Genomic DNA, 21,852 nt, shown 5'->3' on the forward strand with positions numbered 1-21,852 from the left:
TCATGGAAACATGAACATAAATCGAATTAGGTTTGAAATGAACATCTTCTTCGACACCTTAGAATCATCCTTCACCTGACCTGCATGCAAAATAGGTTTAAGGTTAGGGTTTGAAAGAAATGAAGATCGTGTAAATCGATTTAGGTTTAGGGTTTGAAAGAAATGAAGATCGTGCAAATCGATTTAGGTTAGACCGTCGCCGCCGTGAAAGAGAGAACAAAAGAAGAGAGAAAGAAAATGAAAGAAATGAAAAAATTAGAGTATTTATACTAAACCTAATTCACTTAGCGAAACGCTAAGTCCCTTAGCGTTTCGCTACAAGGATAATTTCGTTAATAAAAAATAAAAAAACCACGAACACAATTAAATTTATAATTTACCACTATGTCAAATAACCTGGTCTTTGAGGTCATTTCCTCAAATTTCCCCAATAGATTGAATATACAATTAATATTTAATGTAGGTGTTATATTGTCTTTCAGTTAAGTCCATTGAGGTGGTCATGAGACATTGATTGATTAACTTAATAAAGTATTTTAGGAGATAAAATTTTCATGGTTTTAAACTCAATCAAATAATTTTTTTTTCTCAATTAAACATCTCTAATTTCTCATAGAGTACACGATGAAGAAGTAACCTATCTACTTTATAATATAAATGATAAAATTTGATGTTTAAGAGATTAAATATTGTAAAGTTGATTCTTACTTCAAGGTTTTAAATGAAATGTAATTATACTCAACTTTTTAAATTTAAAAAAGATTAAATATTCATAAAAATTGAACACATAATCTCATATCTTCTCATAAATCTGAAAAAATAATATAAAGTTTAAATGATTTCTAAGTTTTAACTATGTAGTGAAATACAAATTGACCCTTTAACTTTTAATGAAATTAAAATATATTCAAAACTTTATTTTTCAAAGCCCAATAAGGATGAGCTGATGAGCAGCCCATCCTATACATACAACCCACTTACCAGCCTTTCATTTAATTTCTGTAGCAACTAATTTTATTATTTTTTTACCATATTTCGATTGATTGTCCAGAAAATTGAAAACTTAAACTTTTTATAGAATCTAAATTTATTTTTTACCATCACTAAAATTATAGTCATATTTTAAAATGATTAAAATTAAATTAAATTTTGATATTTAATATGAAAAATATGATTGAATTTTATTTATTAAAAAATGTGCAAAAAATTATCATTTTTTTTATTCTACCATTTCTTTTCTCTCATGACAAGTTATGAGTTCTAAGCATGACAACATAAGCTTTCTTTATATATATTACTAATAAACTATAAAATATATAAAATTATTTATTATCTTCTTCCTGACCTCGTAATGTGGGGCTCATTTTTGTTACAATTATATAAAAAAAGTTTTATTTTAACGATTTTAAATATCGAAATATAGTTAACTTAATATATACGCGACATTTATAAATAAATAAATAAAATATTGATGTCACTATTTTGACTATAAATTTTTAATGAATTGAGGTATGAACTATCGAATTTTAAAGAACCAACCGTTAAAGCCCTTAATTAACTGAAATTCAGTAGTTAAATCAATGACATTGATATTTTATTTATTTATAAATGACACGTAAATAATAAGTTAATCGCGTTTGAATTTGTTAAAGACAAAATATCGTTTTTGTATAATTTTAACGATAAGTAGGACCGATAATTTTAGACTCGACACGAAAATACGATCCGAACCGAACACTGCAAAATCAAGTTAGGGTCATGTGTTTTTTAATTCGGGTAAAAATCAGGTCTGTGTAACCGGATTAATAAACATGTCAAAATCGGGTTAACCTGAAATGATCCAAAGTAACCTGATAACCCGTTTACAAATTTCTTTTGTTGAGTTTTATATTATTATTTCATATTAACTCACTCATTTTTTTTTGTAAATTTTTTTATAAGTGAATTTACGATTTAGTTTCATTTTTGTTTTGTGTTGATGTCATTTTAATTTAAAACAGAGAAATGTGAATTAATTACATCGGATTTTTGTTCGAGTTGAGTTAGGTAAATCGAGTTAAACATGTCAGATTCAGGTAAATTACAAATAAACATGTTAGGTTCACGTTAGAAATTTTGACCCGAATTACTAAACCTATCAAGTTCATGTTAATACCCGCTAATATAGCAAATCGAACTCATCAACCTAAAACTAACCCAAATTACCTCCAACAAAAAGGAGTTATAAATGATAAATCGTTGGTAAGTTGTAAACTCGTAAAATCTAGAGTTTACTTGAAATCTCATAATTTTAATTTAAAAAAATAATATATATTATTATTATTTATATAATTAAGTATTTCACACTTAATTAATTTTATATATCTAAATATAAAATTAATTAAAAATAACAATAAATAAATAATAATACTAAAAAAATCATAATTAAAAAATTAATATAATTTATTTATTTATTTAAATAAAAAATAACTTTATTTTCTAATTTTTAAATATAAATTTATTTTTTTAAACGTAAAATCGTATAAAATCATAAAATCGAAATTATTTAAAAACTTGTAAAATCGTAAATTTTATTATCGTAAATTTAAAATCGTAAGAGTTTACATATTTAAGAGTTACTTAAACCAGACTCGTTATGCTAATATAAAATTATAAGATTTTAATAGTCAACTCCAGATTTTAAGAACAACCTCGCAAATTCAAATTTAACTCGTATCGAGATTTTAAGAACTCGCAAATTCAAATTTAACTCAAATAAGAACCCAATTCTAGTGGCCCATCCATAAAAGCCCACCCCTTTATTTTATTTCTCTCTTTCTTTTTCTTCTTTCTGAAACAGACTATACCTATTTCTTCATTTTTCGGGCAGATCCACACCAATCGCACACTCGAAACTCGATAGCACGACTCAACACTCAGGAGTCGGTCATCAATCTGATCTCCGTCCATTTTTCCATTGGTTCAGCCATCGTCAATCTAGACTCCAGCTTCCAGGTACCATTTTTGATCTATTTACGACTACGATTGAGTTTCTAGGCATCGTTCATTGTTTTTTAGATTGATTTCTGAATTCTTAGTATATTAGTCTGATAATCTGTTAGGTTAGTAAATTTGTGATCTATTAGTATATTAGTCTGTAATTATGTTACTAATGTTAGGTTAGTGAACTTAGACTACTTAGTAATTAGTATTGTAGTTTATGTTAGATTATTAGTACTTACTAATTGCTAAGAAAATCAATTGTTTTAATACTGGTACTCTATGACTAAGATTAAGAACAAAGAGAGTGAGGTTTTGCCAATTTCGAAAACAAATTTACGAAATTATTCAATGACAAAGTCAGAGTAGTGGGTTAGATTTCTAAACTATCAATGCAAAAAAACAAAGTTCTCTTCTTTCGAGTCTTAGAGATGAAGAAAGTTGTTTTCTTTGAATCAAATACTCTTTTTTTCCCCCAAGAGATTGCACATTAGTTGACAAAATCCTTCAAATCGATTGTTGATCCTTTGTTTGTTGAGATTTAAGTTTTTTAATATTGCAGGACAGTGGTGCACTTTAGGGATTTTGATTGAGGTGGAGACCCCTTACATCTATTCTCCACCATGAATCCATTGACAATTGTTAAGAGGATTCAGAATCTCAACAAGAGAGAAGCTGCATTGAGTATATCTGAAGAAGCGTCCTGGCATGCAAAGTATAAAGATTCAGCCTACGTCTTTGTTGGAGGTGTTCCTTTTGATCTAACTGAAGGCGATCTTTTAGCAGTTTTTGCTCAGTAAGTGTTTATGCATATTTTACTTGTTTAGCATATTCTATTAGATAAAAAAGAAGCTGAAATTGATTCTTCTAGTATTTGAAAGGATGCCTCTTTTTATTTTGTAATATCCAGGTACGGTGAGATTGTGGATGTCAATCTTGTTAGAGATAAAGGAACAGGTAAATCAAAAGGTTTTGCTTTTGTTGCCTACGAAGATCAAAGAAGCACAATTCTTGCAGTAGGTATGTATGTTTCTTATCTTGATAATTTAACTAAATCATTTTTAAAGTCATTTCTTGAGTTATGTGAATTTCCTTTGTTCAAAACAAATTTCCACAGATAATCTGAATGGCGCTCAAGTTCTTGGCCGCACCATAAGGGTAGATCATGTGTCTAACTATAAAAAGAAAGAAGAAGAAGACGAAGAAACATGGCAGCGCAAGAGGGAAGAACGGGGTGTATGCCGTGCTTTCCAGAAAGGTGAATGTACTCGTGGAGATGGATGTAAATTCTCCCATGATGAAAGAGTAAGAATGCTTTATCTTTGTTACAAATGATGAAGATCTAGTGTTTTCTCTAGTTTGTGTTATTATTACTGTCTTAACCTCTTGCGGAATTGGGCCATTCTCTTCTTGAACAATTGTTAATATGCTGAACAGTCTAGGTTTTTTATGTAATTGACTATATAATTCTTACCTATTAAGGAATCGTGTCTTGCTTTTGCATCGACATTAGAGGAATGGCTTTGCACATTCTCTTTTGGAGTGCCACTTTATATATCTACATTAAAATCTTGTTTGATGAAGATTTGTTTTCCCTCAAATAATCTATTTTTTATGAAAAACTTTGGTCGAGAAAAACTGGATTATTCGGGGCTATTTGGGTATTTTAGTAATTTAGTTGATGTTTTTAACGATGATGGGATAAAGTGTTATTTGGATTAAACAATGCACCATTTGAAAACACCTGGATACGCAAAATCTGGATCAAGAAACGTATTTGGATGAAATTATGTTTTGAAACTCATTCAGATTGATTTAAATATCTATTGGTTGTTTCTAATCTGAATTAACTGTTTCTGGTAAAGTGTGGTTTGATGTTTATCCTCTAAGGTTTCTTTATAACAAAAAGCTTGCTTTTGTTTGGGCAGAGAGCTGCAGACACAGGATGGGGTCACGAGGATGCTAAAGGTAGTAATCCGAGATGGGGTCATGACAAGTTTGAGGGTCCCCCCAGGCCCGCGAAGCAGTTAAGTTCAGTTAATCGTGTTTTTGATACCAAGGAGGGACACAAAGAAAGGGGCAGTAGACAAAGGGATGATGATGATAATAACCGAAGCTCGCGGTTGAGAAAAGATGACATATTACATTCAGAAAAGCGGGATTCTAGGGTTCCTGAGAGACAACACTCAAGGGATCAAAGTAGCAGCATGAGGAGGGGGGAGGAAAGGAAATCAAGAACAAAATATGATGATGAATTAGAATACAAAGAGAGTAAAAGATCATCACATCACAAAAGAGATCAGGATGAAAGTTATTCTTCACATCGACACGAGAGAGGAAACAACGATGAAAGACATAGAAGATCATACGACAGATGAAATCAAACTTGCCTAACCGAGTTATTTCTCTCTAATTTCTCAGTGTTGAATCCTTAATCTGACTGCTCATCGAAAAGACCTCGGTTATTCCATCAAAGGTTGGTTAGGTTGATATTTGTATCTTGTTCTATTTTTGTCATTTATATTTCTTACTCAAGTTAAGACAAAAATTCTGTACAACCCTTGCACCAAAGAATTCAAATGTTACCTTTCCCTCCATTTTCATACCCTATAATGTTACTTTTCTAGATCCTTGTATTTTGGGTGTATTGTTCAAAACCAAGCATTTATGCTGCAACCATGAAACATTACAGTGTTTAGAATGGTTGAGACTCTTTTCATTGCCATAGGATTGAATTGCTTTTGGTTGATCATGGTTATCCGGATTTCTTATCTATTAAAATTATCGGGATTTCTTATCTCTTAAATTGTGTTTTTTTAGTGGTGATATCATAATTTAATTTAAGACATTTTAAGTAAAATTAAGCTCGTGATCTTTGGTCTTTACATAGTTGTCAATAGCGCCCATAACACCAGCTATAGCGAATTAACTTGTAGCTATAAGGCGTTTTATAGCCTGCGTTTTATAGCGTTATAGGCTGGCTATACATTTTCAAAGCTCCGCGATTTTTTTAAAAAAATAAAAATTAATATTATTTATTTGACTTTTTTAAATTTCAAAATTTATTTATTTATTTTTTACTCTTCCTCTACTCACGTTTTTTTTCCCTTATTTTATTTTATTTTGTATTCTTCTCTTCTTTTTCCTTATTTTATTTTATTTTTTCTTATTTTCTTTTTGACTTCTCATTTCTTTTTTTTTATTCTTTTTTTTTTTTTCTTAAGCATTTTTCAATTCTATTCTCCTTTCTTTTTGTTTTTTATTTGATAATTTTTATTTATATAAGTTTTAGTAATTTTATATTTATTTATTTTTTTTAATTTGTTTTAGTATTAAATGAAAAATTTAAAAGAATTGAGAAAAAGATATATAGGATGAATTGAGAAAAAGATATATAGAATGTAACTTTTGAACTTTTAAGTTTGCGGTGTTTTTTATTTTTAACGCTTTATTTTCAAATAACCCTCGACCCTCGCTACGCTATATCCGAGAAACTTTGGCGCTATTTAGCGTTGTACGCTATGGACAACTATGAGTTTTTAACTACGAATGGTTTTTAAATCTCCGTCAACAAGTAATTTTTACGCCACCAAAACTTTAACAACGGAATTAAGTATAATTAACTTATAACAATGAGACCTTTAACAACAGTATTTACTATGACTATTGGATCTTTTTAACTTCCTAAATTGTTTTCCAAAAAGAAGAAAAAGTCCCACAAAGGACCTGCTGAGAAAATGAAAAGGCATTATTTGCACATTTGAACTGCCAAATCACAAATATTCTTTAAATATATGATCCAGATAACAACTAGCTTTTTGGCACAATACAAATAACCATTTCTATGAACATTGTTTTGTGATGAAATCAATATCATATTTACACAATCCATGTATTATGATGTATTAGCCCTTCCCCTGCTGATATCTCAAAATAGTAACAGCAACAGAGTGGGGTTTCTGCCACCTGTCATGAACAGTTTTAATTGGTTGCCAGTAAAACTTGAGAGCTTGAGGAAGTAAAAAAATTAAATACAAAAATACCTTTGCAATATGAGTTTGAAGTGGGGTTGAGCCATAACCGCTAATGGTGGTGGCCATCAAAATGGATGATGATTTCGAGGATTTATCACTTGAGGTTGAGGAAACTGTCAGGAATCGGATAGCAAAGGGAAGAGGGAATCTTGTTTCCCTCTTATAAAGACTTCGAGTTCTTTTGGAGCAACCACCATCTTCAGCCACTCCCGCAGAGCGTCCCCTTCCACTTTCTCTTTTTCTGGAAGAAAAAAGAAGGAATAAGGTACATGTCAAGCCTCAAAAATAGGGTTTATGTGGTATAATATGTCATGTTTTCAAGTCCCAAACCCTTTTAACATTTTTCAATCAAATCAACATTTCTTTTTTCCAACAAATGGAATAATTTTGAAACAAACTCAATAAAAAATAATAACAAAGGAAATTCATTAGGGTAGCTCAGGTCGAAAGAGTTAAAAGACTAAAAGTCTTAAGTTCGATTCTCACTAAGAACATCCTAAGTTCCTAAGTTGAAGAGGTTATCATGACGGTAGAATGTAATGCTAGCTGCCTAAATTAAAAAAATGAAAGGAGTTTTATACAATCACCTACTTCTTATTATACATGAAAAATACAAGTACTTCATGTAAATTGACACTAAGCCCTTGTTTGATGAAAGGTTATTTGGATTTATAACCCTTTATCTCATCATCATCAATCACTTCATCAACTAAATAACAAAATACCTTTACTTTTTTTTATAACATTTTAAATAAAAATGATATTTTAGTCATCTTATCCAAATAATTCAGTTGTAGATAAAAAACATGTAGATATGATTTCATAAGTGGTAACCATGGCTTAATACTTGAGTTGTTAAATGAACAACATTGAGGTCATGTGTTAAGACACTGTTTAGTATTATTAGAAGTAACTTTCTCGACAACTCTATTAATTCAAACATTAACATTTCAAATAAAAATAAATAAAATAGTAAAATTAAGGTAATACCTTCCAGATGAGCCCCCAACCCCTCTAGGACAGTTGGATTAGCTCGAATAACACAAAGTGCTACATCGAGTGCAGATTGCAGGAGTGATTTAACTTCCTTCTGAACAAGATCAACAAGGTGCCCCTGCAATTTAATCAATTTAATAATTAAGATCAATACTGATACTTTATTCTACATAAAATATTATAAGTTATGGAGTCAACATAAGAAAGAGCATAAAGCAAACCTGTTCCCTTCCCCACGGGGAAGATCCACCATCATCCATCCCACCACTGGAGATTGTTGTTAATGAAACAGGTCCTACAGCCTGATTAAGACCATACTCTGCTATTGCCTTGTATGCCATGTCTGTTGCTCTACGAATGTCATCAAATGCACCTGTTGAAACACGCCCCGAGTAAGCAACCTCTTCAGCAGCACGTCCACCCAGGAGAGTCACCAACCGCCCTCGCAACTCATCCACAAACAGCAAATATCTATCTTCATTTGTGGGAGGCGAGTAAGTGAAACCCAATGCCCCTCCAGACCTCGGTAATATGCTCAACTTCTGTTCATCCCAAAGAAAAAACATTATCTTTTGATGAAAAAATAAAACAAAATCCTACTCTATGTTTACAAGTTTAGAGATTATTTTTCTAGATTAGGATAAATCAGAACTCCTAAAATATCACAACTAATAAAATTGAGAATAAAATAAAATAAATATAAGCCTATTTTTGACTATTTCCACATGGGACCAATATATCAATTGGTGCGTATCAAGAAGGATGGTCACAGAATGAAAGATCATCCATAGAGAACACTTTGTTCGGAAAGAAGCAGTTCAGGAAGGAAAGAGGATAAAGGGATCTTTTCTTCACACTTTTGCTACAATCAAGAAATGAGGGACTGGTACACATAGTGTTGGAATCGAGGGTTAGAAAATCTGACGATGGAGATACAACGATAATGGACGATCCAAATTCATATTAGGGCATATAGAGAATGACAATTGTTTAAGTTTAGCATATTCCCTTCAAGGGTGAGTGAGTCTCTTCCTCCTTTCCCACGTATGCTTGTTCCATATCATCAGATAAACACACAACAAAGTTTCACTTTTGATTAGAGGAAAGGATGTAACAACAGCCAGCCCTTTAAGTAGTGGTTTATAGGCAGCAAGCAAGTAATGAAGGGATGATGATGGGCACAAAAGAAGGAAAAACTACATTCCCTTCAAAAACTGCTATTTATTTACCTCAACACGTGGCTGACCAGACAGAAGATTAGCAACAGCAGTCCCTACAATGGCATGACCAGCTTCATGCCGTGCAACCACAGCCTTTTCGTTGCCCTGCAACTTCATAGTCTTTTTCTCAATTCCCTGAAAGCATAGTCAAATTAATGAATATTGCAAGCAAATTCTAGACAAACAAACAAGCATATGTCTGGAAAGTTTTATCTGAAAGCATGATATCCAGCAAAGAAAACAGTTTCAAGATAAATGATGAACAAGTGACGAATGCACCAAAATGAACTGCTCAGTCCCTGGTCACACTATTTAATAGATCAAAGGAAAATAGCAAACTCTTTTGGTAAAATCAAGCTGATGGAAGAAAAAAATTGTATATTATTCACACATGTGTTTAAGCACAAGATTGATTTTCTAGGATTATTTTTTTTGTATCAAATGATCATGTTGATAATGATCCAAAAAATCTACAATTGTTATGCTTGCCAAATATCTAAAAGAAAAATCTCACCATGATTCAAAAAATATTCTCATTATGATCCCAAAATAAAATATTCATACCAAATGAAGCAAAAAAAGTATACTATAATTTGGATCATTATCTAAAAATTATTTATTTATCAAATGCAGTAACAAAAATCACACTATAACCTGGATCATCCAAACAAATAATTTTACCATGACCTTGAAAAATCTTATACCAAATGAAAAAAAAAACTAATTTCAATTTTGGGTTGATGATTTTTTATTGAGATCGTGATTGTGAAAGAGATCGTGATTGTGAAAGAGATCGTGACAAAATACTAGTTTCCAAATAGCATCAATGCATTCCTAAAAATAGGAATCTCCAGAAGATAAGTCTTTATCTAACAGTATTTGAAAAGGTGAACTCATCTTCTAATGATATCAACATATTGTTATCATTATCTACACAAGCATACAACAACCTCAACACCGGAAACCCAACTCTTGGCTGAAAACATGATCAAACTGAACAAAAAGTACACATTGTGAAGTCCCCAAATCTCTCTTGCCTAATAAGAAACTGAAAAGGAGAGAAAGTTACCGCAATCGATCGTTCCACAGCTTGGATAAAATCAGCTTTCTCCACTACAATCTTACTTTGTCTTCCAGCAAGTAAAGCAGCCTCATTTACCAAATTCGCTAGGTCTGCCCTGTACATCATATGCAACATAATCTCAGTCACTTCTTTAGAATGATTTATTGCTTTAATAGTTCTCCTAGCTAATAGGCCCTCAATGGAATAAACGACTTACCCTGTAGAACCAGTTGTCATAGAAGCTATGTCAGAAAGATCAACATCCTCGCCTAGAGGAAGTTCTTTCTTTGAAACATGTACTTTCAATATGGCTTCTCTCCCATTCCTATCAGGGGTTTCAACCTGAAACTCATATAAGTGTCGAATAAAGGTAATTTCCCTTTTAGAAACCAATACTCTTAGATAAAAGACACTAACCATAACTACACGATCAAATCTGCCTGGTCGGCGAAGAGCGGGATCCAGTACATCTGCTCTATTAGTTGCTCCAAGTACTATTACAGCAGAGCTGCTATCAAAACCATCCATTTCCTGTAATGAAAATTCAGACACATAAGCTTCAAATAGTGGTGATTAAAATTTCAGAAGAAAAAAAATTCATTTCGAGATATTACCGTAAGCAACTGGTTCAAGGTTTGCTCTCGCTCATCATTGCTGACAATACGATATTTGCCATCACGGCTTTTTGCTACAGCATCTATCTGCACAAAAAAGAGAAGAGGCACTTAATGACCACATCTTGAGAGCTTACGAATGGTATTTGTATATATAGTGGATATATATTTCTGACCTCATCTATAAATATTATTGAAGGTGCTTCCTTCTTTGCTCGGGCAAAGAGGTCTCTAACACGAGATGCTCCCATTCCAACATACAGTTCTACAAATTCACTTGCGGAACAACTTATGAAAGGAACATCGGCTTCCCCAGCTACAGCCTTGGCTAAAAGCGTCTTCCCTGTTCCTGGCAGACCCACCTTTAGGAATAATAGGATGCAAAATCAGACTACAAATATTAACAAAAATCAAGTAAAACATATAATATAGCTTCTGTTGACTGGAAAATTTCTGTTAGCAATCCCTAAAATGGGATAGCAGGAAAACCAAGAGCAAAGGGGAAAATAAAATTTTCACACACAATAGTAAGATGGTAACCATGCTATAGTTAAAAAGTAATGTAAGAACCATCTAAAATATTCATGACTGGTAAACCGAAATAATATTATTAGATTAATTATATACCATAGGCATCTTGTAAGAGAGTGAGACATCCCAATTTATAGAATCATCTAAATCATGAGAATTAAGAGTTGATGACGAATGATGACTTAGTTTATGTGGAGAATGATTGAGATATGATATTGGTTGATTAATTTGGTGTAATAATGCTTATTGACTATAACCTCCATCCGGATAGATTATCATGCTGATGTCCAGACTTTTTCCAGTCCTCTCTTTTCCCATTAGTTTCGTTTTTTATTATATTAAAAGAAGTCGCGATTCGCGACAACTTTATAAATACACTTTAATTTCTCAAAGGAAAAATCAACGATTGCTTATGTCAGATTAGCACAACAATGTCCAAGTCTCTAAGATACTATTTATGCTAATATTGAACTATTTTTCATGTCGGTCAATCAGACTCACCAGAAGGACACCTCGAGGAGGTCGTGCACCAAGTCTAATATATCTGTCTGGATTCCTAAGGAACTCCTGGAGAAACATCAACAATTTGTGATCAACATGATAAAAATAGATTCCAAAAGCATTTACATCAATGAATGCAGTAATGAAGGACCAATTTACCACAATTTCTTCTAGCTCCTCTTTAGCCTCATCCACACCTGCAACATCAGCAAATGTGATAGCTTCACCCAGTTCAGACATTTTTCCTCCACCAGTCCCAGATTTTCGAGTCCTGAGCTGCCCAGCTGAATGCTGTATATACAAGGAAAGTAATCAAGAGAAGTAGTACTATTATATGCATTAACATGATGGGAAAAAAATGTAGGAGGTAATCTGCACCTGTGTAAATTTGATAGGGAAGCGATAAAGAAGTCCTGCAAGTACAGCAACATAAAATAGAGCTATCTGCAAATATCAATGTCAAATTATAAGATAGAGTTTTCCTTTGCTAGAACAGCAAACTTCAATTCCTATACCATTCTACCAATAAGGCAAAAACCAAAGAAATTATATACAATTGTTTTATTGACAATTCACGACGACCTACCAAAGTGGAGCTGACGAAGCTACCGGACCTCTTGTCCGGGGACCCAAACTGAATATCATTCTCAAGCATCTTATCATAAGGAGCTCTAATATCACTTGGACGAGTAGTTGTATAAAGGATTCTCTTAGTAGGAGCAACACTTCGCAACATCAACTCCGAATCCTGCAACTTATTAGTGCTTCCAACCTCAATTTCCCCATTAATTGATTCCGACTTCAATTTAAATGTAATATGAACACCATCAACCTCAACTTTCTGAATTTGATTACTATTAATTTTACTCAAGAAATCACTATACGGCACACTAACATAACTCGTCATCGTCCTCGGCTCAGCCCCTGGTAAAGGAATTCCAGGCCGAAGAATCCGCATAAAGAACATAACAATCCCTAACTGTAACAAAAGCATACCGATCTCCTGTGCCTGAATAATTGGCTGCCACCTCCATTTCTCACCTTTCCACCAACCTCCCTTTCCCTTCCGCGGCGGAGAATTCTTATTCACTCCTTTACTCTCGCCACCGCCATTAGCTTCGTTATTCTCTTCCGTATCTTGCTCGCATGAACTATTAGCTCGGATTCTACTCTCTCTACCGCCTTGATTCCTGACAAACCCTCTCCATAGGTCACGTCTTCCAAGAACAATCGGTTGGATCCATGTCGATGTATTTGAAAGAGTAATGAAAGGATTCTGATATAGAACCCTAAATCTACCATATGTACACAAATCCTTGCGATTATCCGTCAAATTTAGAGCAAATTTCGTTGTTATAACTGGTTTCAGTACATCGATTGAATGCATTTTTTTAATCTTTGAGAGATTATTGAGAGATTTCTACCATTACTATGGGAAGAAAGTGATGAAATAGATAATGATTAGAAAACCGTGAAAGAGATGATGATGATGATTGAAACGAGATTGGAGGGAAAGTGACCGTCGATTGAGTTTGGTTAATGAATCCAACGGTTTATATTCATCCTGGGATATTATCCGGTTTTGGCGCGTGTGAGGGCGTGTGTGTGGTTGTCTGGGAAATGAAAGGAAAAACGATCTTGTGGCCGTTAGGAAAACTTACAAGATTTTATTTCTTATTAGTATAAAATTAATAAGAAAAAAATATTGCAATAAATTAAGAAAACTGATATGTCCTTTTTAATGTATTTTAAAAATTTAATTTAAAAAATTCGATGAAATGACTCTAATAATTGTCTTAATTGTGTAAATGACCCGCGTCTAATAAAAATTGTACAAATGATTATTTCCTATTTATCGAAAAGAAATACGCGTCGTGTTACGCGACAAAATCCTAATTCGTCGAGTGTGACGTTGCATGACGAGCGTGCTGTCGCGACGCGAGATGAAATATTTTTGTCCAAAAAATAAAAAGTTGTCATTTACTTAATTTTTTTAGGCACTCATCATCTTCGCAATTAAAACAATTATTATAGTCATTTCATCAAACTTCCTATAAATTCTGGATCAATCATTAATAATGAATGTTTTAAAAATGGTATATTTTCAATAATTCTTATATATATTTATTAATAATTTAGAATTAAAATGAATTTGAGTTTGTATATTTTTTTTATAAGTAAAATTATTATTTTGATATTCTTCTATTTGATTTTGTACACTTTAGAATACTAGTAGAGAGAATGATTAAAGTTTGATTTTTATTTATTTATTATTTTATTTTTTTTTTGACTAATATAGATTTGGATATCACATTAAATGCACTTTTTATATTAATTATGGCTAGTTAATGTATTGACTTAAATAAGATTAAGAATTTGTATAATCAATTTTACATAAGAAATTCAAATTTTGAGTAACTGTTAGGAGATAAGTAGTTAAATTTAGTGAGTTTATGTATCTAAATACATGACCAAACTGTATTTCAATTTATTGGTAGTTAGAAGATCGTTTTTTTTCATGAATATGTTAAATCGACAACTCACTTACTTTTGCATTGTTGAGGGCAGAGAGAGACGGAGTCACACATGGACTAGGGTGGGCTCCAGCGCCACCTAAATAAAAATCTTAAAATAAAATATTCTATATATGTATTTGACATATGACTCTTAGCCTAGTTGGCTACGTAATTAAACTGTTAAAATGAGGTCAGGTGATCAAACTCTGACCTAACCTTTAATTTATTATATTTTAAAATATAATTTATATCTATAAACTAATTCATAATTATTTTAATTTTAAATATAATTTTATTAAAATAATTATTATTAATATTTTATTTTATAATAATAATATTTTCTAATATACAAATATTTATAATAATACATAAATTTTAATTAATATATAAATAAGATTTATTTATATAAATAAAGTATAAAAAATTATATATAAAATAATGTAAATCATATAATAATATTATTTATTTTAAAATTATATTTATATAATAATTATATATTATTTTTTATTTATTTCAATATAATTAATAATACAAAATATTTATAAGGGTAAAATATAAAAATTAAAATAATAATAGTGTTTTATATTTCTTAATTTTAAACTATTTCAAAATTTTATAAGAAAATATAAATTAATATTAATAAAAAAGTTAAAATAGTTACATTAGTTTGATTCGGTATTTAAATAAAGAATTTGATATCCCTACTCAAGAACCTAACAAATCTCCTAGAATTGTTGATGTTGATGTAAGTTCTCTTAAACTTGATCCAGCATTATGTATTCCGATATGGAAATATCCTTTTAATCAAAGGGATGAAATTAGACGAGCTTATATCAAGATGGGTCATATCAACCTATTAAGGATGAGTACCCGCCGACCAAATTTGGAAATCAAAATCGACGGTTCCAAAGTCATTGGTTTAAAAATTTTACTTGGTTAGAATACTCTCCTTTGAAAGATGCTGCTTTTTGTTTCCCATGTTTCTTGTTTGAACATAAGCAACCCCAAAAACCTACATTTACAATAGATGGATTCGAAAATTGAAAGCGAGTTAATGATGAAGATAAATGCTCTTTAGTTATGTATATCGGATGTAATATTTCACCACATAATAGGGCAGTTGAATATCTTGATAATCTAATGAATATCTTTGTCATATTGACAAAGTACTGAATGCATAGTCTTCAGATGAAAAAAATAACAAATTACGGTTTACAGCAACTATTGAAAGCACTCGGTGGCTCACTTTGCAGGCGTGTGCATTGAGAGGCATGACGAGTCTCCATCTTCTAATAATCGTGGAAATTTTATTGAAAAAAAAGCGGAGCATATAAAGTTAAATCTGATATGCAAGTTGGAGTCAGCCCCAGGTAATTTTTCATCCTAGCTCCGCCCCTGGTTGAATGGGTGTTTAGTATTTAGAGTTTTTTTTGTGAAGTATTATTGAGATTTATTGAGTGATGCCCGAGTCATTGGGTAGTTGTTGGAAAGTTTGGATTGATGCGACTGATATGACATAGCTACATATTTTGATTACCATCCCAATTATATTTTGGTGGACTATCCGATTGGACATAAATCGTTGAACTTTAAATAATTATAGTCGTGCGATGCGTATCATTTATAATGCTAGTTATTATTATTAAAAAAAATTTAGATTCGTTCAAGAAATACAGTAGAGTTTGTCGGTAGTTGTTCTTCTCAATAATTTACGACATCGATAACGCATTGAATACCGTTTTTTCTTATTTCTTATTTTTTATTTCATATTTTATTGTAGTGTTTTTTTTCATTTTTAATATACATGTATCTCTTAAAAAAAATAAGAATACCGTTTTTTATTCATTTATCAAAAGTTAAATACACAGTTATATATAAAATTACTTTAAAAAATAATTACAATCTATAGATATATATTTTGAAAAATAAATAAAACTATAATATGAATAATTAAAACTTTAATTGTGAGAAAAAAAATGTCAGGATATTAACTATAAATTATAACTAAATTATGAATATTTTTAAAGTTTTAGGTCTGATAGGTCGAATTGGTAGGTAAGGGCCATTTCAAAAATCATAGGCACAATGTAAACACAAATTTTAGAGTCATTAAAATTAAAATAAATATAAACTTTATCACAAATTAAATATATAATTAATATATATATATAAAGAGATAAAAAAAAGTCAACCCAATATTATCAGTATATACAAGTATGTAAATAGATAAAAGATAGAAAAATAACTTCAACAAGTATGATAAAAAAAGTTAAATTAATATTATATATTTAAAATTTTGGTCCTATGAAAAGTGGGAGCATATGCCTCATTTTCCGGTTGGCTGTTGGACCCGTCCATAAATCGATAAACCAAAATTGTGTAGCGATTTTATCAATTTAGTTGATTTTCGATTCGATTTAACTGTTTTGATCGGTTTTAGCATAAATAAACATATCCCTAAAGGTCATTTGGAGTTTGAGACGAAATAATGGAACCAATGTATCTTTTTTTGTTTGTAATTGTTATAGATGCACTGTCCTAAATGTTGAAGAAAATGGAGGGTTCATTCAAAGAATTGAGTGTGGACCACCAAGGAATTTGTACACAATAAATCACATTTGGTTTGTAGTAGTAGATTAGTCCGATTCCTCTGTTACCGTATTTCTCTTACCCGGTTTCGGACCAACTGCAACATTAATATTATATTATTAAATCTCGTTCGAGTTAAAACAATTATCCTAAACTCATAAATATCACCGCTTTCTTCCAGGTTAAACTTAACCGCGCACTTAAGTGAATATGATATATATCTTTTAGATTGAAGGAACTATGATCAATCATGAAGGCCCTTCATCCTTATCTCATTTTGAAATAAATATTAATAAGTTAAAGATATGTATTGATTTGACAAACTTATTTGCAATTTCGAATTTTAAGTTAAGCTTATTTCCATGATCTTATTTTATATTACCGAAATTTGTGGATTGGTCATATGATTCTCGAAAGAGAAACAATTGGTGATTTTTGCAACCAAAAGACCAATAATAAGTAAGTAGGTTTGAACAATTCAAAATAGATAGAATATTCTCTACTTTAAAAAAAATCTATTGGTTTGGAAAGATGGCAAAACCTACCGTTGACACTTAAAATTGATGATTATCTAAGAATGAGTATAAATTTGATAAGTAATAATATTATAAATAAATTTTATAATATAGATATTTTCTTAAAGAATAGAAAGTGATATTAGTAGAAGTAACTTTTCTAAATTGACTACACCATGCCCCAATTTTTCGGTTTAATTGTGATTATTTTATTATAATAATCACCTTTATTAAAGATTAATATAATTTGAAAATATTACAAAAAAAAACTTTCAAAATTTATTTTTAAAAATAAATTAACTTGTTATCGTCTCATGATCACGCGTGTTTCAAAAGCGTTCTTCTCTCTTTCTATCTCTATCTCTCTCGTCTCTCTCGTTGACGTTCTTTACCCCCCAAAACACTTCAATTTCGTTGATTTCCAGCAGATTTCCCAACAATTCTTCAATACCCTTGTCAAATTTCAGATCTTTTCAAAAACCCATCTTCAAATTTCATCCATGGCTTCATATTGGTGCTATAGATGCACTCGATTCATCAGGGTTCCAACTGAGCACAACGTTATCTGCCCTTTCTGCGACGGTGGATTCATCGAAGCAGTAGACTCCACTGCTCCACCTGATTCCCCTCTTCGTTTTCCCAGTCCTGCCGCCGCTGGCCGTAGTTCAAATCTGAGGTTTCGTCATGGTCGGCGTAACCAAGGAGGTGAACGGTCGTCTTTCAATCCAGTCATCGTTTTACGTGGACCTGCTGATGGAGGCGGCGGTGAGAGGAGTTTTGAATTGTATTATGATGATGGTGCTGGATCTGGTCTTCGACCGTTGCCGGCTGCTATGTCGGAGTTTCTTATGGGTTCTGGGTTTGATCGGTTACTTGAACAACTTGCCCAGATTGAAATTAATGGACTTGGTCGACAAGAACAACCGCCGGCTTCAAAAGTAGCGATTGAATCTATGCCGACGATTGAAATTGAAGATAGTCATATCTATTCTGAATCGCATTGTGCTGTTTGTAAGGAGGCTTTTGTGATGGGTTCGGAAGCTCGTGAAATGCCATGTAATCATATCTACCATGCCGATTGTATTCTCCCCTGGTTATCTCTCCGGAATTCATGTCCCGTCTGCCGCCACGAACTTCCCACCGATTCCGGCTCAGTTTCTGAGTTGGAGAACGAGTCACAACCATCGGCAGACGGCGAGGCGGCGGTAGGACTGACTATATGGAGATTACCCGGCGGGGGATTTGCTGTTGGAAGATTTACAGAGGGGGGAAGAACAGGGGAACGTGAACTTCCAGTTGTGTATACTGAAATGGACGGTGGATTTAGTAACAATGGTGCTCCAAGAAGGATTTTATGGACATCAAGGAGAGAACGATCAAGAGAAGGTAATGGTTTTGGGAGAGTGTTTCGCAATTTGTTTTCATTTCTTGGTAGGATTAGGTTATCACGTTCTAATGGCCCGGAATCAAGGAGGTCAATTAGTTCAAGAAATGGTCAGTCTGTTTCAATCTTCACCAGGCATATGAGAAGGATGAACAGAGCTTGGTTTCTTGAAGATCGAGATGGAATGGCTAGATCTTGAAGAAGATTGGGAAACTGTACATAGATGGTTGAAAATTGAAATGCAAATCCTGATCAGATTTCTGAAACTGCAGTTTTCCCTTGAGCAATCAACAAATAATGAAAATCAGAAACCTGGGTAATATATACTTCTCTTGAATGATAATGGAACTTGTAGTTTTATTATGATTATGTCTGAAAAATTCGTTATTTTATTCTTGCCCATTGTCTGTATTTATGTTTGCAGTTATCTAGATGATCCTCAATTGTTGTTGAATCTGAATCATTTATTCGATTAATCTATATATGTTTGATCAAACAACATTTGACACTAAAGTTTACATGTTTAGGTTCTTCCATTTTGAATTCAATTCCCTTCTTTAATTTCCTATGCTGTATTGACTTGTCTGAAATAAGTATGATATGGGTTTGTTTCATCATCATTAAGTAAGACTTGAGCTAGGGTTACAAAAACTGCCCAAACTAATAAATATGAAACTATAATAATTGAAGCCTTCTTGGATGTCTTTTTCATACATATTTATGTAGATTGTTGGACCTATTATGGGTTAGTATGGAATGGTTTTGGTTTGGTTCGGTTTGGTTTCATTTGGGGGAGGCATCAATGCTGATGATGACAGTTAACTCTTTTGTAAGAACAATAGTAGTTATTACCATGGCGGATCTGACATGTATATCTGTCTCCTGCAAGGTAAATTCATAATTTCACCATGGCTAAAGAAAAAGGAGGAAGGTGACAATAACTGTTTTGTTTTGTTTTTTAACTCTTTGTGATGTACTTTGATTCCATTAGAGAATTATTTGTCCACGACTTTATCTTGGTCATTCATGACATTCATATGTTTGGTTTGTGTCTGTTGTTAATGGGTGTAATTGATGAAGAAATTTATGATAAGAATGGTGTTTGTTTGATGTGGATTATTTGAAAACGAATTTATAAACACGATCATACTATTCAATTCATTCTGTCCTTTATGTTTTTCTTTTGATAAACTTGTTATTTGTAAATTTCATCAAACATGTCTATTTCAAAATAACCACATGATTATTCAAATAATCCAAAACCTTTGTATGCAATCAAACACAAGGAGATTAAGAAAATCTTAAGACCTTGTTTAATGTTAGTTATATTGAATTATTTTCAAATAATTCACTATCTAATTTGCCATAAAGCATATTCTTGAGTATCTATCAAAATACCTTTTTAAACTATTTTTAATCACAATTGTTTTTTCAAAAAATATTTTTTCATTAATATAGGATACTTTTTCCATATGAGAGTTTGTTTGATTTTTATTAAAAATTTATTCATTCTTCCATCCATTAACTAAAATATTAAAATATTTTTTATTTAAAAAATTATTTTATCATTATAAAAAATATGGCATAAGAGTTAAGCACCTAACTCGCAAACATATGCGAAAACATATTTCGCATATTAACCAAACATAGAATTTGTAGTCAAACGGTCGTAATAATTCTCCAAACCCAAACCCAATACTTTTGAGGGAGATTTATTTTAACATTTTTAAAGTCATTTTATTAAATATCTCTTAAAATCAACACCCATTAATATTTTTTAACCGAAAAAATTCCAACTCAAATTTCAATAACGCTTAAGATGATTTTAAAACTAAATTTTATATAACCTACAATATGAAATAGAGTTATTTGAAATTAAACAACCTAGTGGTTATTCAAATAACCCATATCAAACAACACCTAATGAAAAAAAGAAAGTAGAGATGCAAGATCTAGAGAAGACTGCACATGCAATTGTTCCTTCATTCATGTGATAACAACTCTATCCAAATGAACCCAAGAAGGAAAAAATTAATATTTAGAAGGAAAAAAAATCACATCTTTTCAACTTAGCAAAATAGGCTTTTCAACAATATTTCAAAGTAAAAGAAAGCTTTTTTTAAAAAGGGATCCTTTCTCAAAGTAGCTCTCTCATTATAAATTGGAGCCTATTTACCAAATAACAAAACTAGGAATCGTTGTTCTTGCGCCAACCTACAAGCATCTTGACGCATCTTTTCATAATATAGAACCTAGCTCGTTGCTCACTTACAATATTGCTGCATTTACGCCCAATATCAGAGTATTTCACCGAGGAACTTCTATGGGAAGGACTCCGAGATAGCGAGGAAGAGGTGGTTCTCATCGAGGAACTCTTATCCAAACATGTCTTTGGTAGAGGAGACTTGTGCGAAGAAGATGAGTGTTTCTGCGAAAAACTTCTGGGTAAAGAAGACTTTGTTGAGCTTGTTGACGATGATGAATGAAAGTTCTTCGTTGTTACATTGTTGTTTGAGGATGATGAAGAATTAGAACCATAGTACCCATAATTGTAAATCTCATTTTGTGACCCATAATTGTAAATCTCATTTTGTGATCCATAATTGTAAATCTCATTTTGTGATGATGATGAATATGCATATGAATATTGCCCATTCTCATGATCATTATCATCTTCTATGTAATACATATTGTAGAGTAATGAATGAGAGAAAAAAAATAAAAAAAGTTTGGAACAAGGGTATGTAGTAGCATTATTGGTCACTATATATATATATAACACTCATGGGGGACAGAGCTTATTTGCAGGAGATGGCAAGTGGGGATTTCTTCTTTTTTATTTTCTTTCATTTGGGTCAAAATATATCATTATAATAGCTGTACTATATATTTAGTTATTGATATTTTAAA

The 21,852-nt window shown here is 31.7% G+C and overlaps 4 protein-coding genes across 5 annotated transcripts; 2 read left to right on the top strand and 2 right to left on the bottom strand.

The window, feature by feature from the left end:
• The first annotated feature begins 2,839 nt into the window (after window positions 1–2,839).
• LOC124911803 (zinc finger CCCH domain-containing protein 25-like) lies at window positions 2,840–5,737 on the top strand. Its single transcript, XM_047452322.1, has 5 exons — window positions 2,840–2,994; window positions 3,542–3,775; window positions 3,890–3,999; window positions 4,097–4,284; window positions 4,908–5,737. The coding sequence occupies exons 2-5, from the start codon at window positions 3,603–3,605 to the stop codon at window positions 5,355–5,357; spliced, it is 921 nt and encodes a 306-aa protein (XP_047308278.1). The 5' UTR covers window positions 2,840–2,994; window positions 3,542–3,602; the 3' UTR covers window positions 5,358–5,737.
• A 975-nt stretch (window positions 5,738–6,712) lies between these two features.
• LOC124911866 (ATP-dependent zinc metalloprotease FTSH 9, chloroplastic-like) lies at window positions 6,713–13,385 on the bottom strand. 2 transcript variants are annotated; one of them, XM_047452397.1, is made up of 14 exons: window positions 12,525–13,385; window positions 12,317–12,382; window positions 12,098–12,229; window positions 11,939–12,004; window positions 11,083–11,268; window positions 10,907–10,993; window positions 10,710–10,823; window positions 10,510–10,634; window positions 10,299–10,407; window positions 9,239–9,364; window positions 8,231–8,551; window positions 8,004–8,127; window positions 7,023–7,254; window positions 6,713–6,938 (listed from the first exon to the last, which is right to left on the bottom strand). In XM_047452397.1, the coding sequence occupies exons 1-13, from the start codon at window positions 13,323–13,325 to the stop codon at window positions 7,130–7,132; spliced, it is 2,382 nt and encodes a 793-aa protein (XP_047308353.1). In that variant the 5' UTR covers window positions 13,326–13,385; the 3' UTR covers window positions 6,713–6,938; window positions 7,023–7,129. The 2 variants fall into 2 exon arrangements, with proteins under 2 accessions (XP_047308353.1, XP_047308352.1); XM_047452396.1 differs by having other exon boundaries at window positions 6,713–6,945.
• A 4,487-nt stretch (window positions 13,386–17,872) lies between these two features.
• Window positions 17,873–19,415, top strand: LOC124912954 (E3 ubiquitin-protein ligase RDUF1-like). Its single transcript, XM_047453585.1, has one exon. It carries the CDS (start codon window positions 17,873–17,875, stop codon window positions 19,139–19,141), a length of 1,269 nt encoding a protein of 422 aa, XP_047309541.1. The 3' UTR covers window positions 19,142–19,415.
• Window positions 19,416–21,130: 1,715 nt separating this feature from the next.
• Window positions 21,131–21,631, bottom strand: LOC124912955 (small polypeptide DEVIL 13-like). The gene has a single exon (XM_047453586.1). It carries the CDS (start codon window positions 21,629–21,631, stop codon window positions 21,131–21,133), a length of 501 nt encoding a protein of 166 aa, XP_047309542.1.
• Between the last annotated feature and the right edge of the window lie 221 nt (window positions 21,632–21,852).

Source organism: Impatiens glandulifera, chromosome 8 (genome assembly GCF_907164915.1).
Source record: "Impatiens glandulifera chromosome 8, dImpGla2.1, whole genome shotgun sequence".
Lineage (NCBI taxonomy): Eukaryota > Viridiplantae > Streptophyta > Magnoliopsida > Ericales > Balsaminaceae > Impatiens > Impatiens glandulifera.

Excerpts from the sequence above, each read along its gene's own strand:
- LOC124911803 (XM_047452322.1), top strand. The coding sequence starts at position 3,603 with ATGAATCCATTGACAATTGTTAAGAGGATTCAGAATCTCAACAAGAGA. Across the intron at positions 3,776-3,889 it reads CTTTTAGCAGTTTTTGCTCA|GTACGGTGAGATTGTGGATG; the intron begins GTAAGTGTTTAT and ends TGTAATATCCAG. Across the intron at positions 4,285-4,907 it reads AATTCTCCCATGATGAAAGA|AGAGCTGCAGACACAGGATG; the intron begins GTAAGAATGCTT and ends TTGTTTGGGCAG.
- LOC124911866 (XM_047452397.1), bottom strand. The coding sequence starts at position 13,325 with ATGCATTCAATCGATGTACTGAAACCAGTTATAACAACGAAATTTGCT. Across the intron at positions 12,383-12,524 it reads GCTTCGTCAGCTCCACTTTG|ATAGCTCTATTTTATGTTGC; the intron begins GTAGGTCGTCGT and ends TGATATTTGCAG. Across the intron at positions 11,269-11,938 it reads CTCCTCGAGGTGTCCTTCTG|GTGGGTCTGCCAGGAACAGG; the intron begins GTGAGTCTGATT and ends TTATTCCTAAAG.
- LOC124912954 (XM_047453585.1), top strand. The coding sequence starts at position 17,873 with ATGATCACGCGTGTTTCAAAAGCGTTCTTCTCTCTTTCTATCTCTATC.
- LOC124912955 (XM_047453586.1), bottom strand. The coding sequence starts at position 21,631 with ATGTATTACATAGAAGATGATAATGATCATGAGAATGGGCAATATTCA.